This window comes from Salmo trutta, unplaced genomic scaffold (genome assembly GCF_901001165.1).
Source record: "Salmo trutta unplaced genomic scaffold, fSalTru1.1, whole genome shotgun sequence".
Classification (NCBI taxonomy): domain Eukaryota; kingdom Metazoa; phylum Chordata; class Actinopteri; order Salmoniformes; family Salmonidae; genus Salmo; species Salmo trutta.
This window is the reverse complement of record NW_021822211.1, coordinates 395,481-423,142: the sequence shown is the minus strand read 5'-3', so window position 1 is coordinate 423,142 and position 27,662 is coordinate 395,481. Positions and strand designations below refer to the sequence as shown.

General features: G+C 47.6%; 2 protein-coding genes and 1 non-coding gene across 4 annotated transcripts in view; 1 reads left to right on the top strand and 2 right to left on the bottom strand.

Annotated features, from left to right (window-relative positions):
- The window catches only part of LOC115180997 (inversin-like), a 1,515-nt gene extending 287 nt beyond the window's left edge, over positions 1 to 1,228 (top strand). The window contains exons 1-2 of the mRNA XM_029743107.1: positions 1 to 36; positions 931 to 1,228. The exon at positions 1 to 36 is cut by the window's left edge and continues 287 nt beyond it. Of these exons, the coding sequence (XP_029598967.1) occupies positions 1 to 36; positions 931 to 1,162 (268 nt within the window). The 3' untranslated portion in view covers positions 1,163 to 1,228. The remainder of the gene's footprint in view (positions 37 to 930) is intronic.
- A 1,045-nt stretch (positions 1,229 to 2,273) lies between these two features.
- On the bottom strand, positions 2,274 to 2,346 carry trnat-cgu (transfer RNA threonine (anticodon CGU)). The gene has a single exon. It is a non-coding gene; the product is annotated as a tRNA-Thr (tRNA).
- Positions 2,347 to 9,378: 7,032 nt separating this feature from the next.
- Positions 9,379 to 27,540, bottom strand: LOC115180981 (testis-expressed protein 10 homolog). 2 transcript variants are annotated; one of them, XM_029743083.1, is made up of 17 exons: positions 27,394 to 27,540; positions 26,891 to 27,092; positions 26,629 to 26,816; positions 24,942 to 25,268; positions 24,638 to 24,853; positions 24,278 to 24,524; positions 24,087 to 24,199; positions 23,472 to 23,728; positions 23,238 to 23,373; positions 22,969 to 23,138; positions 21,283 to 21,460; positions 17,022 to 17,110; positions 16,770 to 16,903; positions 11,750 to 11,830; positions 11,480 to 11,664; positions 11,131 to 11,341; positions 9,379 to 10,063 (listed from the first exon to the last, which is right to left on the bottom strand). In XM_029743083.1, exons 2-17 carry the CDS (start codon positions 27,071 to 27,073, stop codon positions 9,953 to 9,955), a joined length of 2,826 nt encoding a protein of 941 aa, XP_029598943.1. In that variant the 5' UTR covers positions 27,074 to 27,092; positions 27,394 to 27,540; the 3' UTR covers positions 9,379 to 9,952. The 2 variants fall into 2 exon arrangements, with proteins under 2 accessions (XP_029598943.1, XP_029598942.1); XM_029743082.1 differs by lacking the exon at positions 9,379 to 10,063 and adding an exon at positions 10,853 to 11,027 and having other exon boundaries at positions 11,179 to 11,341.
- Between the last annotated feature and the right edge of the window lie 122 nt (positions 27,541 to 27,662).

Here is a 27,662-nt window from a genome sequence, read left to right as displayed (position 1 = left end):
CCAGGCTGCCTGCACTATCCAACGAGCCTGGAGGAGGTAAGGTTGAAGCCTGCTTTTCATTCTTCCCATTCCCTCTCCAAGCTGAGCCAGTACTGGGGGTACTGCCATGGAATAGAGCCTGTGGCCCCTTTACCAAAGCAGAGGGGCTCAGGTAGTTTCTCTCTGGACCAAGGTTGGCTCTGAGATGGCTTCCCAAACAGCCTGGAGGAAGTGTGTGTATGGTTGAAAGGAGGAGGGGTATACTGTGCTCCACAGTAGCGTTCTCTCATACCATGAGAGTGTGGCAGTGCCATGTGGTGCCCACATGTCTTCCCTCCACACACACACACACACCAACTTACACACAACCCCCTCTCGCTCTCTGTGGTCTGGCTGCCTGCCCTCCTACCATCAACACCTCCATGACGGGGGAGAGAGGGGGGAGGTGGGGGAGACAGGGGGTATAATCTGGAGCCCTCTCAGTGTTTTAACGAGAGGCTAAAAGTTCAGGCGTGCCATTCTAATAGCTACCAGCAGCCTCTCATTCAGGATCTACTACCCCACATTGGAAAGCCCTCTGTTCCCAGCCGCCAGTAGATGTGTGTGCGTGCAGATGCGTGCACTGATTTAATTGTAGTATACAAGTAATAAGCTTTTTCTACTAAGCTCTTGAAGTATGCCATGGCTGGGTTTAGTTCCCCTAGAGGAAGTGTTATGTATTGATGCTGAAGAGTAGCGGACCCAGAATTGAGCCTTGTGGAACCCCTGAGGTTGGACATTGAATTATTATTTGTCACCCCTCTTAAACCAGCTTTTCCAGGGATGCCTGTAACATTTTTCAGTGAACTGAATAATGTCCAAATGTCATGTGCTGTGTAATATACAAACCGAATAGGTTGGACAAATGAAAGCCTCTCTAATGTACCGTGTTCTGGGTGTGTTTGTGTGTAGGTTCCATGTGCGAGGCAGATTGAGGGAGGCTTTTGGTGCTGGGAAAGGAGTGGAGCCACCTGAGGTCGCCTCCCTCCTGATCCAGCTGCTCTGGGATAGGGCGGCTTTCCCTGGTCACACCCCTATTAGGACCAAGCCTGAGGCCAGAGTTCCACCCACCAAGACAGCAGCCAAGAGCTCAGTGCTGCAAAGCATCTATGGTAAAGCCTGGCGTTCTGTCCAGAATGTTTGATTCTGTCTTTAATTTGTTTCAACTCTGAACTGTTAACATTTAGAAATAAACCAATTCTTAACAGTGCCTAGTCGCCTACTGTTGAATGGGTGCATTACTGCCGAGCTGCAGATCAAACTCCAACATGGAATTAGTATAGGGAGGTGTACAGTCCGCTGAAGATATTCATATCTGTATAGAATTAGTATAGGGAGGCGTACAGTCCGCTGAAGATATTCATATCTGTATAGAATTAGTATAGGGAGGCGTACAGTCCGCTGAAGATATTCATATCTGTATAGAATTAGTATAGGGAGGCGTACAGTCCGCTGAAGATATTAGCAGACCTCCATCTAAGAAATGTACAGTTTCTCGATGAAGGAAAACGGTTGTTTCCTGAGGTGATGGTACGACGCTGTTTGGTTTGGAATGTGATGTTATGTTAAAACAGAATCAGAGTAGCATCAATGCAGAGAGTTAGCAATAACTATTTACCTTATGATGTTAATATACACATGCAATCACACTCTCAGCTGTGAATACATAGTTGTATAATCATATAGAGATGTGTGTGGGTTGTGTGTTGTAATAACTTCTGGTATGGGTTCGGCCCGTAGACACACCTGACCTTCAGCACACATGACCAGGTGATGATGGGAGAATGGGCAGACACCTACTAGTGCCAACACACACAGGCATACACACCGTCACACACACACAAACATACACACCGATACAGCCAGATAGACCCCCTACCTTTCCTGGCCTGACGTGGTAGCCCAACCCCTTTCACACATACACACACTGACAGTCCTGTCCACTGTCCTGTCGACTGCTGCTGTGAAAAGTTCAGAGCTGTCAGGGGGAATGTCAGACAACAGCGTGGAGCTGTCTGCTGAACACACACACACACTCACGAAACCCATTGTCTCTCTGTCAGACATACAAACCAGTCAACCACATTCACCTGTGTGTGTACAGAGGTATCGCATACCGTTGGTGTTTTCCCTATTTCTTTTGTTCAGGTTCAATCTTCTTACAGGTTGACATTTCCAAGTCGTTACTTCATTCCTTTCACCATACATTGTTTGGTGGTACAGGTGTAGTGTTGACAAAAATTGTTGTCACTTGCAGGCCCCAGCGGGATTTGAACTCGCGACCCCTGGTTTACGAGACCAGTGCTCTAACCACTGAGCTATGGAGCCTTGCTTTTTACAGTTCAACCAGGAGGAGAAAAGGATTTAAATGATACTCCCTTTTGAGAACGAAGACAGCCACACACCCAACCTGACAGGCAGGTTACCAGTCAGGCAGGTTACCAGTCAGGCTCCTAAAACAAAGGACTCTCCCTTATACAGCTTACCAGTTACAGTTAGATGCATGAATGAAACCTAAATGAGATGGATTGCAAATGCCCTATTTTACCTTGGTCTTTCCAGAAGGATTGTGTGTGTACCGATTCACCATAGCAGCCCTGGGATTTGAACTCGCGACCCCTGGTTTACGAGACCAGTGCTCTAACCACTGAGCTATGGAGCCTTGCTTTTTACAGTTCAACCAGGAGGAGAAAAGGATTTAAATGATACTCCCTTTGAGAACGAAGACAGCCACACACCCAACCTGACAGGCAGGTTACCAGTCAGGCTCCTAAAACAAAGGACTCTCCCTGATCTCACTTATACAGCTTACCTCAGTTTAGCAGTTACAGTTAGATGCATGAATGAAACCTAAATGAGATGGATTGCAAATGCCCTATTTTACCTTGGTCTTTCCAGAAGGATTGTGTGTGTACCGATTCACCATTCACCATAGCAGCCCTGGCCAATTTGTATATTTCAGACTTACAATGATGCTATTTTTTTGTCTTGCAGTAGGCTCTCCAGATGTTTCTGTGTATAATGACTGTATGTGTGTGTGTGTGTGTGTGTGTGTGTGTGTGTGTGTGTGTGTGTGTGTGTGTGTATATATGTATGGAGATGATGTGTGTTTATTGTCTTGTAGGAGGTTCTGTGGCCCGAAGGGGGCGCTCTCTTGGGGGTTCTCAGTCTCAGATACTGCTGGACCTGTCACTACGCACACACAGCCAGCGTGAGTACTATCTCACACACACACACACACACACACACACACACACACACACACACACACACACACACACACACACACACACACACACACACACACACACACACACACACACACACACACACACACACACACTAGTCACTTTAATAATGCCACTTTAATAATCTTTACATATCTTGCATCACTCATCTCATATGTACACTACTGTTCAAAAGTCTGGGGTCATTTAGAAATGTCCTTCTTTTTGAAAGAAAAGCTCAGCTTCATTAAATAGTATCCGCAAAACATCAGTCTCAACGTCAACAGTAAAGAGGCAACTCCGGGATGCTGGCCTTCTAGGCAGAGTTGCAAAGAAAAAGCCATATCTCAGACTGGCCAATAAAAATAAAAGATTAAGATGGGCAAAAGAACACAGACACTGAACTCTGCCTAGAAGGCCAGCATCCCGGAGTCGCCTCTTCACTGTTGACGTTGAGACTGGTGTTTTGCAGGTACTATTTAATGAAGCTGCCAGTTGAGGACTTGTGAGGCGTTTGTTTCTCAAACTAGACACTCTAATGTACTTGTCCTCTTGCTCAGTTGTGTACCGGGGCCTCCCACTCCTCTTTCTTTTCTGGTTAGAGCCAGTTTGCGCTGTTCTGTAAAGGGAGTAGTACACAGCGCTGTACCAGATCTTCAGTGTATTGGCAATTTCTCACATGGAATAGCCTTCATTTCTCAGAACAAGAATAGACTGATGAGTTTCAGAAGAAAGTTCTTTGTTTCTGGCCATTTTGAGCCTGTAATCAAACCCACAAATGCTGATGCTCCAGATACTCAACAAGTCTAAAGGCCAGTTGTATTGCTTCTTTAATCAGGACAACAGTTTTCAGCTGTGCTAACATAATTGCAAAAGGGTTTTCTAATGATCAATTAGCCTTTTAAAACAATCAACTTGGATTAGCTAACACAACGTGCCATTGGAACACAGGAGTTATGGTTGCTGATAATGGGCCTCTGTACACCTATGTAGATATTCCATAACAAATAAGCCCTTTCCAGCTACAATAGTCAATTACAACATTAACAATGTCTACACTGTATTTCTGATAAATTTGATGTTATTTTAATGGACCAAAAAATTGCTTTTCTTTCAAAAACAAGGACATTTCTAAGTGACCCCAAACTTTTGAACGGTAGTGTATATATTGTGTTTTATACCATCTATTGCATCTTGCCTATGCCACTGTGTCATTGCTCATCCATATATTTATATGTACATATTCTTATTCCATTCCTTTACTTAGATTTGTGTGTAGCAGGTAGTTGTTGTGGAATTGTTAGATTACATGTTAGTTATTGCTGCACTGTCGGAACTAGAAACACAAGCATTTCTCTACACTCGCATTAACATCTGCTAACCATGTGTAAGTGACCAATAAAATTTGATTTGATTATGGGAATAGAGTGATGTGGATGAACTGTACAAAATCAGTTTCCTCTGTTAGCATGTTATGTGTTTTTGCAGTGAGCAGTGTGGAGTGTGTGCACCTGTGTGATGCAATGGGGCAGGCCAGCCAGTACTCCTACCACCTCAGACCCCACAGCGCTGGACAGGGCCGGGGGAAACACTGACGACCACACACACACACCCTGCATGTGTCCTTCGTGGCTCAGTTGGTAGAGCATGGTGCTTCTGATGCTTGGGTACTGGGTTTGATTCCCAGGACCAGCCATATGTAAAATGTACAGTGGGGGGAAAAAAGTATTTGATCCCCTGCTGATTTTGTACATTTGCCCACTTACAAAGAAATGATCAGTCTATAATTTTAATAGTAGGTTTATTTGAACAGTGAGAGACAGAATAACAACAAAAAAATCCAGAAAAAAGCATGTCAAAAATGTTATAAAACGATTTCCATTTTAATGAGGGAAATAAGTATTTGACCCCTCTGCAAAACATGACTTAGTACTTGGTGGCAAAACCCTTGTTGGAAATCACAGAGGTCAGACGTTTCTTGTAGTTGGCCACCAGGTTTGCACACATCTCAGGAGGGATTTTGTCCCACTCCTCTTTGCAGATCTTCTCCAAGTCATTAAGGTTTCGAGGCTGACGTTTGGCAACTCGAACCTTCAGCTCCCTCCACAGATTTTCTATGGGATTAAGGTCTGGAGACTGGCTTAGGCCACTCCGGGACCTTAATGTGCTTCTTCTTGAGCCACTCCTTTGTTGCCTTGGCCGTGTGTTTTGGGTCATTGTCATGCTGGAATACCCATCCACGACCCATTTTCAATGCCCTGACTGAGGGAAGGAGGTTCTCACCCAAGATTTGACAGTACATGGCCCCGTCCATCGTCCCTTTGATGTGGTGAAGTTGTCCTGTCCCCTTAGCAGAAAAATACCCCCAAAGCATAATGTTTCCACCTCCATGTTTGACGGTGGAGATGGTGTTCTTGGGGTCATAGGCAGCATTCCTCCTCCTCCAAACACGTCGAGTTGAGTTGATGCCAGAGCTACATTTTGGTCTCATCTAACCACAACACTTTCACCAGTTGTCCTCTGAATCATTCAGATGTTCATTGGCAAACTTCAGATGGGCATGTATATGTATTCTTGAGCAGGGGGACCTTGCGGGCGCTGCAGGATTTCAGTCCTTCACGGCGTAGTGCGTTACCAATTGTTTTCTTGGTGACAATGGTCCCAGCTGCCTTGAGATCATTGACAAGATCCTCCCGTGTAGTTCTGGGCTGATTCCTCACTGTTCTCATGATCATTGCAACCCCACGAGGTGAGATCTTGCATGGAGCCCCAGGCCGAGGGAGATTGACAGTTCTTTTGTGTTTCTTCCATTTGCGAATAATCGCACAAACTGTTGTCACCTTCTCACCAAGCTGCTTGGCGATGGTCTTGTAGCCCATTCCAGCCTTGTGTAGGTCTACAATCTTGTCCCTGACATCCTTGGAGAGCTCTTTGGTCTTGGCCATGGTGGAGAGTTTGGAATCTGATTGATTGATTGCTTCTGTGGACAGGTGTCTTTTATACAGGTAACAAACTGAGATTAGGAGCACTCCCTTTAAGAGTGTGCTCCTAATCTCAGCTCGTTACCTGTATAAAAGACACCTGGGAGCCAGAAATCTTTCTGATTGAGAGGGGGTGAAATACTTATTTCCCTCATTAAAATGCAAATCAATTTATAACATTTTTGACATGCGTTTTTCTGGATATTTTTGTTGTTATTCTGTCTCTCACTGTTCAAATAAACCTACCATTAAAATTATAGACTGATCCTTTCTTCATCAGTGGGCAAACGTACAAAATCAGCAGGGGATCAAATACTTTTTCCCCTCACTGTATGCATGCGTGACTGAGTTGCTTTAGATAAAAGCATCTGTTAAATGGCATACAAACATATGTGTGTTGCCTTGAAATTACTTATCAAACTCCACATGGAGTTATTGGCCACATTGTAAACAGAGCATCTACAGTGGGGGAAAATAGTATTTAGTCAGCCACCAATTGTGCAAGTTCTCCCACTTAAAAAGATGATAGAGGCCTGTAATTTTCATCATAGGTACACTTCAACGATGACAGACAAAATGAGAAAAAAAATCCAGAAAATTACATTGTAGGATTTTTTATGAATTTATTTGCAAATTATGGTGGAAAATAAGTATTTGGTCAATAACAAAAGTCTATCTCAATACTTTGTTATATACCCTTTGTTGGCAATGACACAGGTCAAACGTTTTCTGTAAGTCTTCACAAGGTTTTCACACACTGTTGCTGGTATTTTGGCCCATTCCGCCATGCAGATCTCCTCTAGAGCAGTGATGTTTTGGGGCTGTCGCTGGGCAACACTGACTTTCAACTCCCTCCAAAGATTTTCTATGGGGTTGAGATCTGGAGACTGGCTAGGCCACTCCAGGACCTTGAAATGCTTCTTACGAAGCCACTCCTTTGTTGCCCGGGCGGTGTGTTTGGGATCATTGTCATGCTGAAAGACCCAGCCATGTTTCATCTTCAATGCCCTTGCTGAAGGAAGGAGGTTTTCACTCAAAATCTCACGATACATGGCCCCATTCATTCTTTCCTTTACACGGATCAGTCGTCCTGGTCCCTTTGCAGAAAAACAGCCACAAAGCATGATGTTTCCACCCTCATGCTTCACAGTAGGTATGGTGTTCTTTGGATGCAACTCAGCATTCTTTGTCCTCCAAACACGACGAGTTGAGTTTTTACCAAAAAGTTCTATTTTGGTTTCATCTGACCATATGACATTCTCCCAATCCTCTTCTGGATCATCCAAATGCTCTCTAGCAAACTTCAGACGGGCCTGGACATGTACTGGCTTAAGCAGGGGGACACGTCTGGCACTGCAGGATTTGAGTCCCTGGCGGCGTAGTGTTACTGATGGTAGGCTTTGTTACTTTGGTCCCAGCTCTCTGCAGGTCATTCACTAGGTCCCCCCCGTGTGGTTCTGGGATTTTTGCTCACCGTTCTTGTGATAATTTTGACCCCACGGGGTGAGATCTTGCGTGGAGCCCCAGATCGAGGGAGATTATCAGTGGTCTTGTATGTCTTCCATTTCTTAATCATTGCTCCCAGTTGATTTCTTCAAACCAAGCTGCTTACCTATTGCAGATTCAGTCTTCCCAGCCTGGTGCAGGTCTACAATTTTGTTTCTGGTGTCCTTTGACAGCTCTTTGGTCTTGGCCATAGTGGAGTTTGGAGTGTGACTGTTTGAGGTTGTGGACAGGTGTCTTTTATACTGATAACAAGTTCAAACAGGTGCCATTAATACAGGTAACGAGTGGAGGACAGAGGAGCCTCTTAAAGAAGAAGTTACAGGTCTGTGAGAGCCAGAAATTTTGCTTCTTTGTAGGTGACCAAATACTTATTTTCCACCATAATTTGCAAATAAATTCATTAAAAATCCTACAATGTGATTTTCTGGATTTTTTTTCTCATTTTGTCTGTCATAGTTGACATGTACCTATGATGAAAATTACAGGCCTCTCTCATCTTTTTAAGTGGGAGAACTTGCACAATTGGTGGCTGACTAAATACTTTTTTCCCCCCACTGTATATACTGACAAGAGGGGGCCCCAATGGTGTAACTACATGAATATGTTTCTGCAGAGGTGGGAACTCTTGAGCCAATGAGGGCAGGTTTGCACGTGAACAACTCTGATATAACTGACTTCTCAGAGATGCCATGTGTGTCCACTTATCAGTACACTTGTAATAACCTAAATATTACAAAATGTATAATAGGTCAAATAAGCCTCACTCATTGACCACCATATAAAAAATCCCCAGTCTGTGTCATGCTGTATTTTTGGGCAGAGTAATCACTCTTGCATTTCCTCTCAGATTGTACTCTTTTTCTGTGCCCAGTATTAACCATGGAGTTCTTGGCCTGATTGTTTATACTACTGGACACAGGAAGAGAGGACAAAGTTATGAGACGTCACAGTCATGACCTCACAGGGCGGAGTTAAGTCAACCGACATGGTATGTGTGCAAGATAATTTCAACCATACAGAAAATGAACACACACACAATAACCTTTCCTCCCATGTGGAGAATGAGGCAGTCTGTCAACAGCCGGTCATACAGCCAGCCCACCTGCAGACGCTGACACACACGCCTGCTTGCAGACACACACTCTTCCCGTCAGCCATAACACTTGTACTAGGTTGTAGTCCACTCTACCTCAGTATCTACCTGAGCAGGTTCCCACAGGCATGCATGCCCCTCCCACTTTCCCCCTCAGCCATAATAGTAGGTACAGATGTACACAAGGTCATTTAGGTCCAGAGGGTACAGGTGTACCTGTGCTTTCTCTGCAGAAGGACTCTGTGGAGGGGGGTATATTTATGCATTTTATACACACTCCGTTACTCTTTAATTGTATATTATACATGACTTTCTGCCTTAAAGAGATTTTTGACTTAAAAAGTTAGCCAGATGTTTGTGGCACCTCATCAAGGGGAACTGTCACTTTAAAGATAGAAACTGTGTTTCAGTGTCGATGCTGTTCACTCTGATGCACTACTGTTGAAACAATCAGATGTCAAGGCTTTACATTTATGAATGAATACCAGCCTCAATGTTAATGTCCATGTTGTTTTTCTACCTTTTTAGAAAACTTCTCAAATAAATACATTGATAAGTTCACTGACTCAAGCTTTATTTTCTCTTCTTGTAATAAAAGCAGTAATTAGTTGAGAAATCCTTTAATTCAATCCTGGTCTTGGAGATGCAGTGTGTGCAGGCATTAGTTCCAACCCAGCACTGATTCAGGCGATCAGTTAAACAAGTATGTTAGTGCTGCACTGTAACTAAAGCCTGCACATCATTTTATCTCTCCAGGACTACTGGTGGCCACAATACTTAGCAATATGAAGAAGACAGTTGGTTTTGGGCCAGGAATAAAAGCTGAATGAGGAGGACAGAGAGACCGATGGGGAAGACAGGATGTCTGAGGTTAGACCAGGGGTGTCAAACTCATTCCACGGACGACCGAGTGTCTGCAGGTTTTACTTTTTTCCTTTCAATTAAGACAATCAGGTGAGGGGAGTTCCTGACTCATTAGTGAACTTAATTCATCCATCAAGTACAAGGGTGGAGCGAAAGCCTGCAGACACTCGTACCTCAGTGGAATAAGTTTGACATGCGGGTTAGACAGTGGACAGACAACAGTAAGACGAGCAGAAGGGTCTGTGGTTGGTTTGGGGCCTAGGTCAGTAGATGTCTCGGAGCCCCAGGTTTCCCCGGTGAGTCGCCATGGTTACGCTGTAGCAGTACAGCAGGTCAGTCATCCACTGCTCCTTGGACTCACCTCGACAGTACCTCTGGAACACACACGCCATCATTAGAACCTCAGAGAACACACACCTCACACTGACGTTTTTATTCTAACATGATACTTGTTTAAGTTTCCTTACTACAGTGAGGTCCTGTATAATGTGTTGTAGAGTTGCGTTAGCAAGCATGTGCTTGAGTTGTTAACTGTGTGTGTTTACAGTGAGGTCCTGTATAATGTATTGTAGAGTTGCGTTAGCCAGCATGTGCTTGAGTTGTTAACTGTGTGTGTTTACAGTGAGGTCCTGTATAATGTATTGTAGAGTTGCGTTAGCCAGCATGTGGTTGAGTAGTTGACTGTGTGTGTTCACCGTGAGGTCCTGTATAATGTGTTGTAGAGTTGCGTTAGCCAGCATGTGGTTGAGTAGTTGACTGTGTGTGTTTACCGTGAGGTCCTGTATAATGTGTTGTAGTAGAGTTGCGTTAGCCAGCATGTGGTTGAGTAGTTGACTGTGTGTTTACCGTGAGGTCCTGTATAATGTATTGTAGAGTTGCGTTAGCCAGCATGTGGTTGAGTAGTTGACTGTGTGTGTTTACCGTGAGGTCCTGTATAATGTATTGTAGAGTTGCGTTAGCCAGCATGTGCTTGAGTAGTTAACTGTGTGTGTTTACCGTGAGGTCCTGTATAATGTGTAGTAGAGTTGCGTTAGCCAGCATGTGGTTGAGTAGCTGACTGTGTGTTTACCGTGAGGTCCTGTATAATGTATTGTAGAGTTGCGTTAGCCAGCATGTGGTTGAGTAGTTGACTGTGTGTTTACTGTGAGGTCCTGTATAATGTATTGTAGAGTTGCGTTAGCCAGCATGTGGTTGAGTAGTTGACTGTGTGTTTACCGTGAGGTCCTGTATAATGTATTGTAGAGTTGCGTTAGCCAGCATGTGGTTGAGTAGCTGACTGTGTGTGTTTACCGTGAGGTCCTGTATAATGTGTTGTAGTAGAGTTGCGTTAGCCAGCATGTGGTTGAGTAGTTGACTGTGTGTTTACCGTGAGGTCCTGTATAATGTGTTGTAGAGTTGCGTTAGCCAGCATGTGGTTGAGTAGTTGACTGTGTGTGTTTACCGTGAGGTCCTGTATAATGTGTTGTAGTAGAGTTGCGTTAGCCAGCATGTGGTTGCGTAGCGCTGTATGCTGCAGTAGCAGGGACAGTATCTGGGCCAGCTGAGGCAGCTCCTCCTCACACAGGTCCCTAACTCGCAATGACTGCAGAACCAACCGCAACAGCCGGGGAATGCTGCTCAGCGCTGCCACACACGCGCCCCACACTGCCTCCCTGCAGGGAGAGAGAGAGAAAGGTTGGACACAATCTATACACACACACGCACGCTCCCCACACCGCCTCCCTACAGGGAAGGAAAACGGTTACACACACAGAGACAACATGACTGCACAGAGGTCACACACAGGCTACCTCTTGTGGTTGTTCTCTGAGGCGGTGTCCTGCTGTAGGGTCAGTAGCAGAGACAGTAGGCTGAGGCAGCAGCGGGACAGGAACCTCAGCAGAGGTTCACTGGGGAGGAAGGACAGGTCCAACAGTCTGGCCACTGCTCTCAACAACCCTGCTGCCATACTGTCTGGTACCACAGCCAGACCAGTCTGGGAGGGAGAGACACAGTTACACACACACACACACACACACACACACACAGAGAGATGAGTACACACAAGTACACCATCTCACCAGGTTCTTGCAGATGCCGTTCTGCAGCACGTCGAAGCACTGTGAACGAGACCCCAGCGTCTCCAAGCAGTGGCACACTTCCTGTGGGCGGGACATACAGACAGTGGTTAAGATCACTTCCTGCTGTTTTAAAGGTCATATTTCACAACATTAATATCATTCATATCGGAGTGTCTCCCGAGTGGGGCAGCGGTCTAAGGTGCTGCATCTCAGTAGGCTGGACACATGACATTTTTAACAATGCTTTTTTCTAATAAAACTAGTTAATTGCATCCGCGGTGGAGCCCAGTTTCATAATATTACCATATATCCTAGCTGCCTGCCGTAGTTTTGAAGTGATCACGAAAAAACAGGCCTTATTTTAGGGCATTTTTCACCCTGCCAGCTCCTATTAGTTCTATTAAACACTGTGGCACCAACTCGCCTTCCAAACGTTCTAATCCCAGTTTATTGTACTGTCACAATGTCTGCTTTGCTATTGTTGGCAATGGAGACCTGTGCACCTTGTTCATAGTTCAAATGTAAACAACTAAAAATTACTCATGGACCTCTGAGGTCGTCCCATTGTTTACTACAGGGAAATATAGGTATGTCTGTCTATTTTGCCAAATATCGCAGAAGGTGTATATTTAGATATTTGTAAAAAAAATTGGACACCATTTTAAGAATCTCCTCTTTCTAATTATGTAAGGCTGGGCAGTGTATCTCGTTGTCATTAAATGCTATCCCCGAAATACCTTTTGCCCTTGGAACGCCGAGCTCACCACATTGTTTTCCTATGGAGAAGCATGCTGGTATATTTCGCCAAATATCTCACAATGTGTATATTTCGATTTTATTTCAATTCGGACACCATTTTAATCATGAGAATCTCCTCTCTCAAATTACGTAATGCTGGGCAGTGTATCTCATTGTCATTAAACGCTAGACCAATAATAGAAGTTGCCATTTTTCCCTACTTCTTCATTATGCAGACATAAGCACACTTGGCACCATCGAGTTGCGTATGTTAACTTTCTACACAAGTTGTTATTTTTCAGTTTCGCCCTAAGAACAGATTTTAGTGGTAAAATAAAAAGGATACATTTTTTAGTGCCATTTAGGCTAAATGGAATTCTAAGCATCACTCCAGTCAAAACAGTCTCTGCGAATGTTCCATTCCATTCATTTGCTATGGGCTCGCGCAAGTGTTCCAGCTTAGCCAACGTTCTTGTGCAATTTTCAGCTTTTCAGAATATTGACTTGTTCTATTGTCCAGCCTAATCTCAGCACAAGAGGCGTCACTACAGTCCCTGGTTCGAATCCAGGCTGTATCACATCCGGACGTGATTGGGAGTCCCATAGGGTAGCGCACAATTGGCCCAGCGTCGTCCGGGTTTGGCTGTCATTGTAAATAAGAATTTGTTCTTAACTGACTTGCCTAGTTAACTAAATAAATAAATAAATAAAAGTCTGCTTGATTAAACATTTTAAATTAAATTAAATGTAATGTAACCAATATGTTACACATCCACCAGAAACCTCTCCTCTCCTCCACATCCACCAGATACCTCTCCTCCACATCCACCAGATACCTCTCCTCTCCTCCACATCCACCAGATACCTCTCCTCTCCTCCACATCCACCAGATACCTCTCCTCTCCTCCACATCCACCAGATACCTCTCCTCTCCTCCACATCCACCAGATACCTCTCCTCTCCTCCACCAGATACCTCCCCTCTCCTCCCCATCCACCAGATACCTCTCCTCTCCTCCACCAGATACCTCTCCTCTCCTCCAAATCCCCCAGATACCTCTCCTCTCCTCCACATCCCCCAGATACCTCTCCTCTCCTCCACATCCACCAGATACCTCTCCTCTCCTCCACATCCACCAGATACCTCTCCTCTCCTCCCCATCCACCAGATACCTCTCCTCTCCTCCACATCCACCAGATACCTCTCCTCTCCTCCACATCCACCAGATACCTCTCCTCTCCTCCACATCCACCAGATACCTCTCCTCTCCTCCACATCCACCAGATACCTCTCCTCTCCTCCACATCCACCAGATACCTCTCCTCTCCATCCACCAGACACCTCTCCTCCCCATCCACCAGACACCTCTCCTCTCCTCCACATCCACCAGATAGATAGCTCTCCTCTCCTCCACATCCACCAGATAGATACCTCTCCATCCACCAGACACCTCTCCTCTCCTCCACATCCACCTCTCCTCTCCTCCACATCCACCAGACACCTCTCCTCCCCATCCACCTCTCCTCTCCTCCACATCCACCAGAAATCTCTCCTCTCCTCCCCATCCACCAGACTCCTCCCCATCCACCTCTCCTCCCCATCCACCTCTCCTCTCCTCTCCTCCACCTCTCCTCTCCTCCAGATACCTCTCCTCCACATCCACCAGATACCTCTCCTCCACATCCACCAGATACCTCTCCTCCCCATCCACCAGATACCTCTCCTCCCCATCCACCAGATACCTCTCCTCCCCATCCACCAGATACCTCTCCTCCCCATCCACCAGACACCTCTCCTCTCCATCCACCAGACACCTCTCCTCTCCATCCACCAGACACCTCTCTTCTCCATCCACCAGACACCTCTCTTCTCCATCCACCAGACACCTCTCTTCTCCATCCACCAGACACCTCTCTTCTCCATCCACCAGACACCTCTCTTCTCCATCCACCAGACACCTCTCTTCTCCATCCACCAGACACCTCTCTTCTCCATCCACCAGATACCTCTCTTCTCCATCCACCAGATACCTCTCTTCTCCATCCACCAGATACCTCTCTTCTCCATCCACCAGATACCTCTCTTCTCCATCCACCAGATACCTCTCTTCTCCATCCACCAGATACCTCTCTTCTCCATCCACCAGATACCTCTCTTCTCCATCCACCAGAAACCTCTCTTCTCCATCCACCAGACACCTCTCTTCTCCATCCACCAGACACCTCTCTCTCCTCTCCATCCACCAGACACCTCTCCTCTCCTCCACCAGACACCTCTCCTCTCCTCCACCAGACACCTCTCCTCCACATCCACCAGATACCTCTCCTCCACATCCACCAGATACCTCTCCTCCTCCACATCCACCAGATACCTCTCCTCTCCTCCACATCCACCAGATACCTCTCCTCTCCTCCACATCCACCAGATACCTCTCCTCTCCTCCACATCCACCAGATACCTCTCCTCTCCTCCACATCCACCAGATACCTCTCCTCTCCTCCACATCCCCCAGATACCTCTCCTCTCCTCCACATCCACCAGATACCTCTCCTCTCCTCCACATCCACCAGATACCTCTCCTCTCCTCCACATCCACCAGATACCTCTCCTCTCCTCCACATCCACCAGATACCTCTCCTCTCCTCCACATCCACCAGATACCTCTCCTCTCCTCCCATCCACCAGATACCTCTCCTCTCCTCCACATCCACCAGATACCTCTCCTCTCCTCCACATCCACCAGATACCTCTCCTCTCCTCCACATCCACCAGATACCTCTCCCTCCACATCCACCAGATACCTCTCCTCTCCTCCACATCCACCAGATACCTCTCCTCCACATCCACCAGATACCTCTCCTCTCCTCCACATCCACCAGATACCTCTCCTCTCCTCCACATCCACCAGATACCTCTCCTCTCCTCCACATCCACCAGATACCTCTCCTCTCCTCCACATCCACCAGATACCTCTCCTCTCCTCCACATCCACCAGATACCTCTCCTCTCCTCCACATCCACCAGATACCTCTCCTCTCCTCCACATCCACCAGATACCTCTCCCTCACACTCCCCCTTTTCCTAGAAATTAAAGGGTTAAGCGAGGCTGGGTAATGGGAGCTGACGTGGCAGACCTGACAATCTTTTTAAACAATGTTTTATGAGCCCAAACAACCAGGAAGTGTCTGTGTGAGGAGGGTGAAATCCAATAGCAGTAATGGCATTATGGAGGGATGGAATTAGAGGACAAATGAAGGAGAGGCACACGTCACCTTCTTCTCTAATCAACATCACCCACAACCATTCATCAGACAAACCACATTACACCACACGTGCAAATGTCTACTTAGTTATTTTTATATCTAACAGATGGTCTTTCTCCACACATCCAAGAGATACATAACAGGTTGGGGCCAACAAGTACATTACAATATGTTGTTTTTAGTGCTCCCTACATCTCTATGTCATTGCTCACATACACACTGTAGAGAGCGACAGAGGGGTACAGGTGAGACGAGGGCATCACACAAACTTCAGAGGTGAGAAACAACGTTCAACTTTTCCTCATTAACTTCAAATCATAACCCAATTTGTCATTACGTTTTATTGAAATGAGGTGTGTTCAATGTGTTAGAATGTGTGTGTGCGCCAGCCCCCAGACCTGTGCACCTGTTGGCATTCTCTCCTCCATTAAAAACAATCCTGTCTCATTAGTGGAATCAGAGCAGACATGGTCCGTTCCCTAATCCTGTCCCCCCTGCCCCCCCAACCCTCAGTCTGATTGACTCAGACATGGAGAGGAGATGAGCAGGATCCCAGGCTCTAATTGAAGAGCTGAATTAGTGATTATAGCCCCCCTCCACACACACCTCTTGCTTCGGGGCACGTTTCCTTTAACGCTCATTTCCGAGCACAAATGTCACACTCCCATCATGCCACAGGCTCTCATTAATATTTCTACATTTCCACAGTGCCCGATAACCACGCAGACACAGCCTGCGCAACGCGATAAAGGTTCCCCTCTCGGCCAGCGCGGTCAGATAAATCGTCCCCCCTCTGAGCCCTGTGTGTGACACCAGGGGGAACTAAATAACAGACAGTGTCCAGAACACCTCTCTCACAGGTACACTACACTGGCAGAAGTGCTCAGTCTCCATCTCGGTCGCTGTCCTTCTCTTTTCACATTTTACACTCCATCTCTCATTCACCCTCTCTTCCTGTTCCTGTCACAACAGTCACTTCTAAAGCCCTGCTAGGTGTTCTGAGGGAGGTGTGTCCTGACCTCCACCACGTCCCAGTGGTGTGTGAACTGCTCCAGGGGGGTGGGGTAGAGGCTGAGGGGGGAGAGGGGGGAGGGAGGGAGCACGCTCTCATCCCCAGCCTCCTGCAGGGTGGACAGCTCATCAGATGAAAACCCTGAAAGAGAGAAAGATTGGTCAGTTTTCTTGAAGTGTACTTCTTCACGAACCTGAAGGTTCCTCACATCTGTTGAGCAGATATCAGTGAGACAGGAAATGTGAGGGCGGAGCCTGACCTGTGAGGGTGGAGAACAGGAAGCTGATGTAGTCAACATCATGCAGCGTCGCGTCCTGAGACCCTACTGACCAGCCACTCAAAGAGGACCTGAAACGCACACAGGTTACTATGGAATGTGAGAGAGGAGGGTCTGGAGTGTTGCTGGAGTGATGGTGGAGTGATAAAGCATAACAAAAGTCCTCTTACACACACACACACACTGCCCCAACGCCTAGTCTCTACACACACACACACACACACACACACAGCCCCAACGCCTAGTCTCTACACACACACACACACACACACACACACACACACACACACACACACACACACAGCCCCAACGCCTAGTCTCTACACACACACACACACACAGCCACCAACGCCTAGTCTCTACACACACACACACACACACACACAGCCCCAACGCCTAGTCTCTACACACACACACACACACACACACACACAGCCCCAACGCCTAGTCTCTACACACACACACACACACACACACACACACTGCCCCAACCCCTAGTCTCTACACACACTGCCCCAACCCCTAGTCTCTACACACACACACACACACACACACACACACTGCCCCAACCCCTAGTCTCTACACACACACACACTGCCCCAACCCCTAGTCTCTACACACACTGCCCCAACCCCTAGTCTCTACACACACACACACTGCCCCAACCCCTAGTCTCTACACACACACACACTGCCCCAACCCCTAGTCTCTACACACACACACACTGCCCCAACCCCTAGTCTCTACACACACACACACACACACACACACACACACACACACACACACACACACACACACACACACACTGCCCCAACCCCTAGTCTCTACACACACACACTGCCCCAACCCCTAGTCTCTACACACACACACACACACACAGCCCCAACCCCTAGTCTCTACACACACTGCCCCAACCCCTAGTCTCTACACACACACACACACTGCCCCAACCCCTAGTCTCTACACACACACACACACACACACACTGCCCCAACCCCTAGTCTCTACACACACACACACTGCCCCAACCCCTAGTCTCTACACACACACACTGCCCCAACCCCTAGTCTCTACACACACACACACACACACACACACACACACACACACACACACACACACACACACACACACACCCAACCCCTAGTCTCTACACACACACACACACACACACAGCCCCAACCCCTAGTCTCTACACACACACACACACACACACACACTGCCCCAACCCCTAGTCTCTACACACACACACACACACACACACACACACTGCCCCAACCCCTAGTCTCTACACACACACACACACACACACACACACACACTGCCCCAACCCCTAGTCTCTACACACACACACACACACACACACACACACACACACACACAGCCCCAACCCCTAGTCTCTACACACACACACACACACAGCCCCAACCCCTAGTCTCTACACACACACACACACACAGCCCCAACCCCTAGTCTCTACACACACACACACACACACACACACTGCCCCAACCCCTAGTCTCTACACACACACACACACACACAGCCCCAACCCCTAGTCTCTACACACACACACACACACACAGCCCCAACCCCTAGTCTCTACACACACACACAGCCCCAACCCCTAGTCTATACACACACATTGCCCCAACCCCTAGTCTATACACACACATTGCCCCAACCCCTAGTCTATACACACACACACACTGCCCCAACCCCTAGTCTCTACACACACACACACTGCCCCAACCCCTAGTCTCTACACACACACACACTGCCCCAACCCCTAGTCTCTACACACACACACACTGCCCCAACCCCTAGTCTCTACACACACACACACACACACTCCCCCAACCCCTAGTCTCTACACACACACACACACTCCCCCAACCCCTAGTCTCTACACACACACTGCCCCAACCCCTAGTCTCTACACACACACTGCCCCAACCCCTAGTCTCTACACACACACACACACACACACACACACACACACACACACACACACACACACTGCCCCAACCCCTAGTCTCTACACACACACACACTGCCCCAACCCCTAGTCTCTACACACACACACTGCCCCAACCCCTAGTCTATACACACACACACACTGCCCCAACCCCTAGTCTATACACACACACACACTGCCCCAACCCCTAGTCTATACACACACACACACTGCCCCAACCCCTAGTCTCTACACACACACACACTGCCCCAACCCCTAGTCTCTACACACACACACACACACACACTGCCCCAACCCCTAGTCTCTACACACACACACACACACACTGCCCCAACCCCTAGTCTCTACACACACACACACACTGCCCCAACCCCTAGTCTCTACACACACACACACACACTGCCCCAACCCCTAGTCTCTACACACACACACACACACACACACACACACACACACACACACACACTCCCCCAACCCCTAGTCTCTACACACACACACACACACACACTCCCCCAACCCCTAGTCTCTACACACACACACTCCCCCAACCCCTAGTCTCTACACACACACACTCCCCCAACCCCTAGTCTCTACACACACACACTGCCCCAACCCCTAGTCTCTACACACACACTGCCCCAACCCCTAGTCTCTACACACACACACACTGCCCCAACCCCTAGTCTCTACACACACACACACTGCCCCAACCCCTAGTCTCTACACACACACACTGCCCCAACCCCTAGTCTCTACACACACACACACACACACACACACTGCCCCAACCCCTAGTCTCTACACACACACACACACACACACTGCCCCAACCCCTAGTCTCTACACACACACACACACACACACTGCCTCAACCCCTAGTCTCTACACACACACTGCCTCAACCCCTAGTCTCTACACACACACACACTGCCCCAACCCCTAGTCTCTACACACACACACACACACTGCCCCAACCCCTAGTCTCTACACACACACACACACACACACTGCCCCAACCCCTAGTCTCTACACACACACACACACTGCCCCAACCCCTAGTCTCTACACACACACACACACACACACACACACTGCCCCAACCCCTAGTCTCTACACACACACACACACACACACTGCCCCAACCCCTAGTCTCTACACACACACACACACTGCCCTAACCCCTAGTCTCTCTACACACACACACACACTCCCCCAACCCCTAGTCTATACACACACACACACACACTCCCCCAACCCCTAGTCTCTACACACACTGCCCCAACCCCTAGTCTCTACACACACACACACACACACACTGCCCCAACCCCTAGTCTCTACACACACACACACACACTGCCCCAACCCCTAGTCTCTACACACACACACACACACTGCCCCAACCCCTAGTCTCTACACACACACACACTGCCCCAACCCCTAGTCTCTACACACACACACACACACACACACACTGCCCCAACCCCTAGTCTATACACACACACACACACTGCCCCAACCCCTAGTCTATACACACACACACACACTGCCCCAACCCCTAGTCTATACACACACACACACACACTGCCCCAACCCCTAGTCTATACACACACACACACTCCCCCAACCCCTAGTCTATACACACACTCCCCCAACCCCTAGTCTATACACACACTCCCCCAACCCCTAGTCTCTACACACACACACACACACCCCCAACCCCTAGTCTCTACACACACACACACACACACACACACACCACAGCATGACCAAACAGCAGAACATTGATATGCTCACACACAACAGCACCATCAAGTTCCATCAGCGCCAGGCCTTGTTATAAACCATGAGCTCATGACACTGATCTTGTGCCACAACCCTCGACATGCCTTAATTGGTTAATTGTTTGATTCCATTAAGGTGGCGAACCATCGGTCTGCTCTCCCCTCTCTAACCGGGAACGACTGACAGCTCTCTCTCTCTCACACACACACACACACACACACACACACACACACACACACACACACGCACTTTTATGAATTGAAAATTCTACTCAGAACATTTTTAAGTGCAAGAGAAAAGATGTCAAACCGTAAAGGCCACGTGATGTTGGTCTGCCCTGGATATCATCTCCATGTTTTGAGGATGAAACCTCAACGGTCAAACGCTGTTTAAGTTTAAACCACATGACTCTCACATTTCTGTGACACAGGGATCATGTAAGAACCTCAGTGTGTAGCTTTGGGAGGTTGCTGGGGTTACCTGAGGTGTATGATGCGTATGAGGGAGGCAGCCAGGCCGGCAGAGACGCGTCCCGCAGTGCAGCAGCGACTCAGATTGGCCAACAGACCCTGTGACATCACAGGCAAGAAGTAGAGTAGCTGGACCAATCGCTGCTGAGACTCAGCCGGTAACAATACCACACTGCCCTCCTGTGGGTCTACACACACACACACACACACACACACACACACACACACACACGCGTCAATATACAAACTCTACAACAGTGGTTCTCAACTGGTTGTCTCAGGACCCATATTGAACCAGGTTGTCTCAGTCTTGACCCAATATTCGCATCGAGAAAAATAGTCAAAATACAATTTGGAAAACAATTTTTAATTCTATATTGATATTAAATGTAGCAATTATATGACAAGGGAACAACATTCCCACCTCTTTCATTCTCAATAATTACATTTCACCCATATTCTTGATTAAGAATTTAAATAAACTCACTGGTTTGAGACCACAAAATCAACTAAAATGCTGCTAAAAGCGTTATATAAAAAAATACTGTGATTGAAGAACTTTTTCAGAGATTAAATTATTTAGAAATGTACATTTATTATCAATTCTAAACACTTTCTACCTTGTTAAAGTCGTTAAAGTTCACCAGTTTGGCTGCTCTACACATCACTAACTACAGCTCATACACTATAGCAGAGGATGGTAACTGTGGTCCTGGAGAGCCTGACTTCCTGTCCAACACACCCCATCAAGTCACTGATTAGCTGAATCTGGTGTGTTAGTGCTGGGCTGGAACAAAAGCTTGCACTCCTGTACCTATCCAGGAGCATGGTGTTGTAAACACACACACCGTACCTAGCAACAAGGAGCCAATGGTGACGTAAAGAGTGAATGGACTATCCATCACCAGTTTATGGTCTAAGAAAGAAAATCATCAAACAGACAGAGATAAAGAGAGGGAGATAGAGAGAGTAGTAATGATCAGATCGTCTGTATTATGTTATGTTGGCTGCTGACGCACGTTGCTGATGTCACAGACCATTCAGACAAACAGAGTCTTGTGATGCTGAATCGCCCACTCTGTCTTCTCTGGGGCCTTTAATCATAACACAAACCCCCTCACCAGTTCTGTCTTCTCTGGGGCCTTTAATCATAACACAAACCCCCTCACCAGTTCTGTCTTCTCTGGGGCCTTTAATCATAACACAAACCCCCTCACCAGTTCTGTCTTCTCTGGGGCCTTTAATCATAACACAAACCCCCTCACCAGTTCTGTCTTCTCTGGGGCCTTTAATCATAACACAAACCCCCTCACCAGTTCTGTCTTCTCTGGGGCCTTTAATCATAACACAAACCCCCTCACCAGTTCTGTCTTAGCTTATATTACAACATAGGTGCCCTCCACCACTCACAACCTCCACCCCTTTTAACTGATACTCCTCCAACATGTCTCTAGCTTGTACAACATGCTCCCCTCTCTCTCCTGCTATGTTCAGATGGACCTTTACTGCCCCCCAGTGGAGAAACACAGAAAATAGCTCCAAAAGGTACATTGTCATTTGTGTCTTTTCTAGCATGGCCATTTAGTGACTACCTGTTTAGTAACGATCTGCCCGACTGTTATAAGTGGAGCTTCACGTGTGTGTTTTTGTTGTTGTATATACCGTAGAGCTTGCATACAGGTGTGTGTTTATTCACCGTAGAGCCTGCATGCGTGCGTGTGTAGGGAGTTCAGCAGGGCCTTGTTCCCGCGGGAGGCAGCAGCCTGGATGGAGAGGAGGAGCCTGTCTGAGAGGGCAGGGTTACGGTGGCCCAGCTGGGACAACTGGAGCGGTAGAGCAGCCAGCCACCGAGACAACACTCTACTCCTGAAGGGGGAGCCCGAAGAGGAAGACATTTAGGAGCAGAGTAGTCTACCCTGCAGACTTGGTTATTTGGTACAGTAAACACTACAACGTGTGTGTTACCTGGCGATGTGTGTGTGGTTGTGTTCCTGTAGGTACAGTCTGCTGTAGAAGGAAAGTAGCAGTGTTCTGGTTTGCAGATTCAGGTTCATCTGCTGGTACTGAACATACACCGCCTGTAACAGGTCCTCCGTCACAGCTACACACACCACCGGTTAGGACGCCAGACATGTGAACACCACGTTAACTCATAACCGCACCCTGACAGCCCACACAGACACACACACACAGTCTTACCCCTGCTGCGTTGTGTGATGACCATTCTCCAGACAGTCTCCAGGAGTGTATGCAGGTGTCTCTGGCTCAGCTTGGCCCCACTGGACAGAGTCTCTTGGACAAACCCTCTCAGAGGCATCAGCCACTCAGCATCGGGCTCCTGGGCTGGCCCCTCCCTCTGGCCGAGGGTAACCATGGAAACCATGACCTGGCAGAGCAGCACGTTCAGAGCCAAGGGTTCCACTGTCTGCCCTGGGATTGTAGGGGCCTGCTTACTCCTGACACACCACACCCAAACACACACACTTTTAATTATGCCCCCCCCAGTCATTTTGTGCTGATATAATATATCATAATTACTAATAGCTCAAACTGTTCAATGGTCAGAGCAAATGTTTAGGAAGAAAACAGAAACCGCTGTTTGTCCTAACTGCTAACAGCTGAAATGTAACAGTGGTTCTACGACTAAGCAGAGCACTCACTGGACTATAGACCAGATGTTCTCCCCCCAGAGTTTCTCTCACGACCCGATTTTCAAATCAGGCGACCCATATGGGGTGGCGACCCCTAGTTTGGGAAACGCTGAAGAACCTACACATACACCAAGGGCCCTAGCACCACCTCACCCCACCTTACCTCTTGGGGTCCGTCTTCCGCCTTTGTTTAGGGGTGTCCAGATTTCCATAGGGGAAGTTCTTCATGAAGTGCTGCTTAAAATCCCCCAGGTACTCACTGCGAAACCACGCATCCTAAACACACACACCACTGTTAATAGAACAAAGGTAACCACATGTTATACTGAGAGAGAACGCCTGTGTGTGTGTTACCAGTGTTTCCTGGTGTTCTCTCTGTGGCGCCAGCTTGTGTAGCAGCTGTAGTATGGAGAGGACCTGGTACATCAATGACATGGCGTCGGGGGTGAGGAGATGAGCACTGTCAGTCTTGCTCCGGTCGCTGGCACTAGCCTCTACCCAGACGTCTAGTAAAAGGGGCACCAGGGTGGAGGCAAAGCCCCGTACAGCCTCCCCTGTGCCCAGCCCCTCACTCACCCCTGTCCCAGGCTCAGTCTCCGGCCTACAAATACAGTGGAGGAAAGGGACAGATGATGAGCAGGACAGGAGAGTGAATCAGCAGAGTATGTGTGTGTATATGCTTGTTAAGGAAGTGTGTGTTTGTGATGTGCGTACCTGAGTTTGAAGTTGGAGTGCGGAGTGGGCGTGGATCCTGAATGTTCAAACACCTGGAATCCGCCTTTTCTATAGGTAAGCTCCTCCCAGTTGAGCTCCAAAGGTACGTTAGCTCCTCCTTGTCCATTCAAAACACTGAACATGTCACCTGAGACACATGCAACCCCCTCCTCCCCTCGCCTCTCCTCAACTACCGCCTGAAGAAAACGCCACAGTCTGGAAAACACACAAACACAAAGGTCACGCCAGAAAAATATGTACACACCAATAGGATACTGCTAACTCATTGCAAGTGTATGAGTACCTGAACAGCACTGTGAGTCTCCACTGCTGACCAGTCACGTTCCTGTTAGGGTTGACTGACAGGGCCCAGCTCCTCCCCTTCCCCTCCTGCCCCTTCCTTGCCCCGCCCCCGGTACTTCTGTGTGAGATCAGCTCCAGGAAGTTGGTGAGCAGCAGGGCGGGACGAGCGGCCAGCAGGGCAGGATAGTGGTCCAGTAAAACATCGAGGACCTTCAGGGCATCCTCCTGGATACCCGTCTCGATGTGGGTCATGGCACAGGAGAGGTGGGCAGAGAGGAGAGGGAAGAATGGAGACGTCCGCTCCGCTGGCACACTCTGGGCTATGAACCTGAGCAGGGCACGGAGAGGGTAGAGGTTAAAGGTTAGGGAGGTGCACTAGTAGCAGGAGAGTTTCTGGTTCAAATCTCATATTGGGTAGGAAGGTGCGACAGTAGTAGAACTGGCATTAAGGCATTTCTCCAAGGACTGTGCTGCTCTCAAGTGGTGTATGGTTTTGTGGGGGTTGGAGAACAGACACTGTGGACACTGTGTTAACAAACCTCCAAACGAGCTTCAATGCCATACAACACTCCTTCCGTTGCCTCCAACTGCTCTTAAATGCTAGTAAAACTAAATGCATGCTCTTCAACCGATCGCTGCCTGCACCCGCCAGCCCGACTAGCATCACTACTCTGGACGGTTCTGACTTAGAATATGTGGACAACTACAAATACCTAGGTGTCTGGTTAGACTGTAAACTCTCCTTCCAGACTCATATTAACCATCTCCAATTCAAAATTAAATCTAGAATCGGCTTCCTATTTCGCAAAAAAGCCTCCTTCACTCATACTGCCAAACATACCCTCATAAAACTGACTATCCTACCGATCCTCGCCGATGTCATTTACAAAATAGCCTCCAACACTCTACACAGCAAACTGGATGCAGTCTATCACAGTGCCATCCATTTTGTCACCAAAGCCCCATATACTACCCACCACTGCGACCTGTATGCTCTCGTCGGCGGGCCCTCGCTACATATTCATCGCCAGGCCCACTGGCTCCAGGTCATCTATAAGTCTTTGCTAGGTAAAGCTCTGCCTTATCTCAGCTCACTGGTCACCATAACAACACCCACCCGTAGCACACGCTCCTGCAGGTATATTTCACTGGTCATCCCCAAAGACAATTCCTCCTTTAGCTGCCTTTCCTTCCAGTTCTCTGCTGCCAATGACTGGAACAAACTGTAAAAATCACTGAAGCTGGAGACTCATATGTCCCTCTCTAACTTTAAGCACCAGCTGTCAGATCACTGCACCTGTAAATAACCCACCCACCCAACTACCTCATCCCCATACTGTTATTTATCTTGCTCCTTTGCACCCAAGTATCTCTACTTGCACATTCATCTTCTGCACATCTATCACTCTAGTGTTTAATTGCTATATTGTAATTATTTCGCCACTATGGCCTATTTATTGCCTTACCTCCTTACTCCATTTGCACACACTGTATATAGATTTTTCTATTGTGTTATTGACTGTACTTTTATTTATCCTATGTATAACTCTGTGTTGTTGTTTTTGTCACACTGCTTTGCTTTATTTTGGCCAGGTCGCAGTTGTAAATGAGAACTTGTTCTCAACTGGTCTACCTGGTTAAATAATGGTGAAATATATTTTTTTGTCATAACAAAATACTTTTCTAACCTGAGCAGGCGTGTGGCAGACTTCCGTACATTCGGGTCCTTGTCTGTGAAGACAGCAGCAGCCTCGCTGAGCAGACTGAAGAGGTGTTGGTCTAACTCTGAGGGGTGAAGGGTCAGCAACTCCCTCAGTCCCACAAGAGCTCCCTGTTTCACTGTACCACTGTAGTGATGCAGCTGGGACAACAGGTCCTAGAGGAGGGGAGGCACACAGCATAAGGTACAGTAGAGGAGTGTGTGTGTGTGTGTGTGTGTGTGTTACCTACCTTGATGTTGAGCTTCCTGTGTGTGGTGAGTGCATTAGCATCTTTCTTCAGCTGTTCAGTTAGGTTTATTCCCTTGGTGCGGAAGTTGATGTTGGTGGCGTTGTCAGCTTTAGGCTTGGTCTTCCCCACCTTCAGCTTGACCTTCTGGAAGTCATCCTGCCTCTTCTTCTTGCACTTGGTCATCTCTGCTGGATTGGACTATCTGTGGAGAGAAACATGGGGAACATCTTAAATTGCAACCAATTCTCTAATATAGTGCACTACTTCTGTTCTGACCAGAGCCAAACAGGGTTGATGTTGATGAAGTGGTTCACTATATGGGGAATATGGTGCCATTTGATACAATAACGAAGTGTGTGCTAGTGCTGGACCAGGAGGAGACCACAATCACAGTGGGCAGCAGTGAGTTTGCAAGCCAGCAAGCTATCGGCTCTTACACAGAATCTATAAGTAGTAAACCCAGATTAATTGATTGCGTTTTGAAACGTAATAATAATACCCACGTGTGTTGACACTGTCAGAAATAATTGTGCATGCAGTAGCGTTCCCGCGCCGAATGTAGCTTTTGAAGACAGTCAATCAGCAAAACCACGCTCTTGTTGTTTCTTTACAAACATGGGCCTTTCTCTTTGATACGACAATTAGCTAAGCTGTCTTCACATTTGCCTGCAACATTTGTTTGTTTTTTCCTGTTCTCAATTTCACGTCTACATATATCAGTGTTTTATTGCAACTGTGTAAAGGATACATTTCAAATGAAAAATGTATGTCG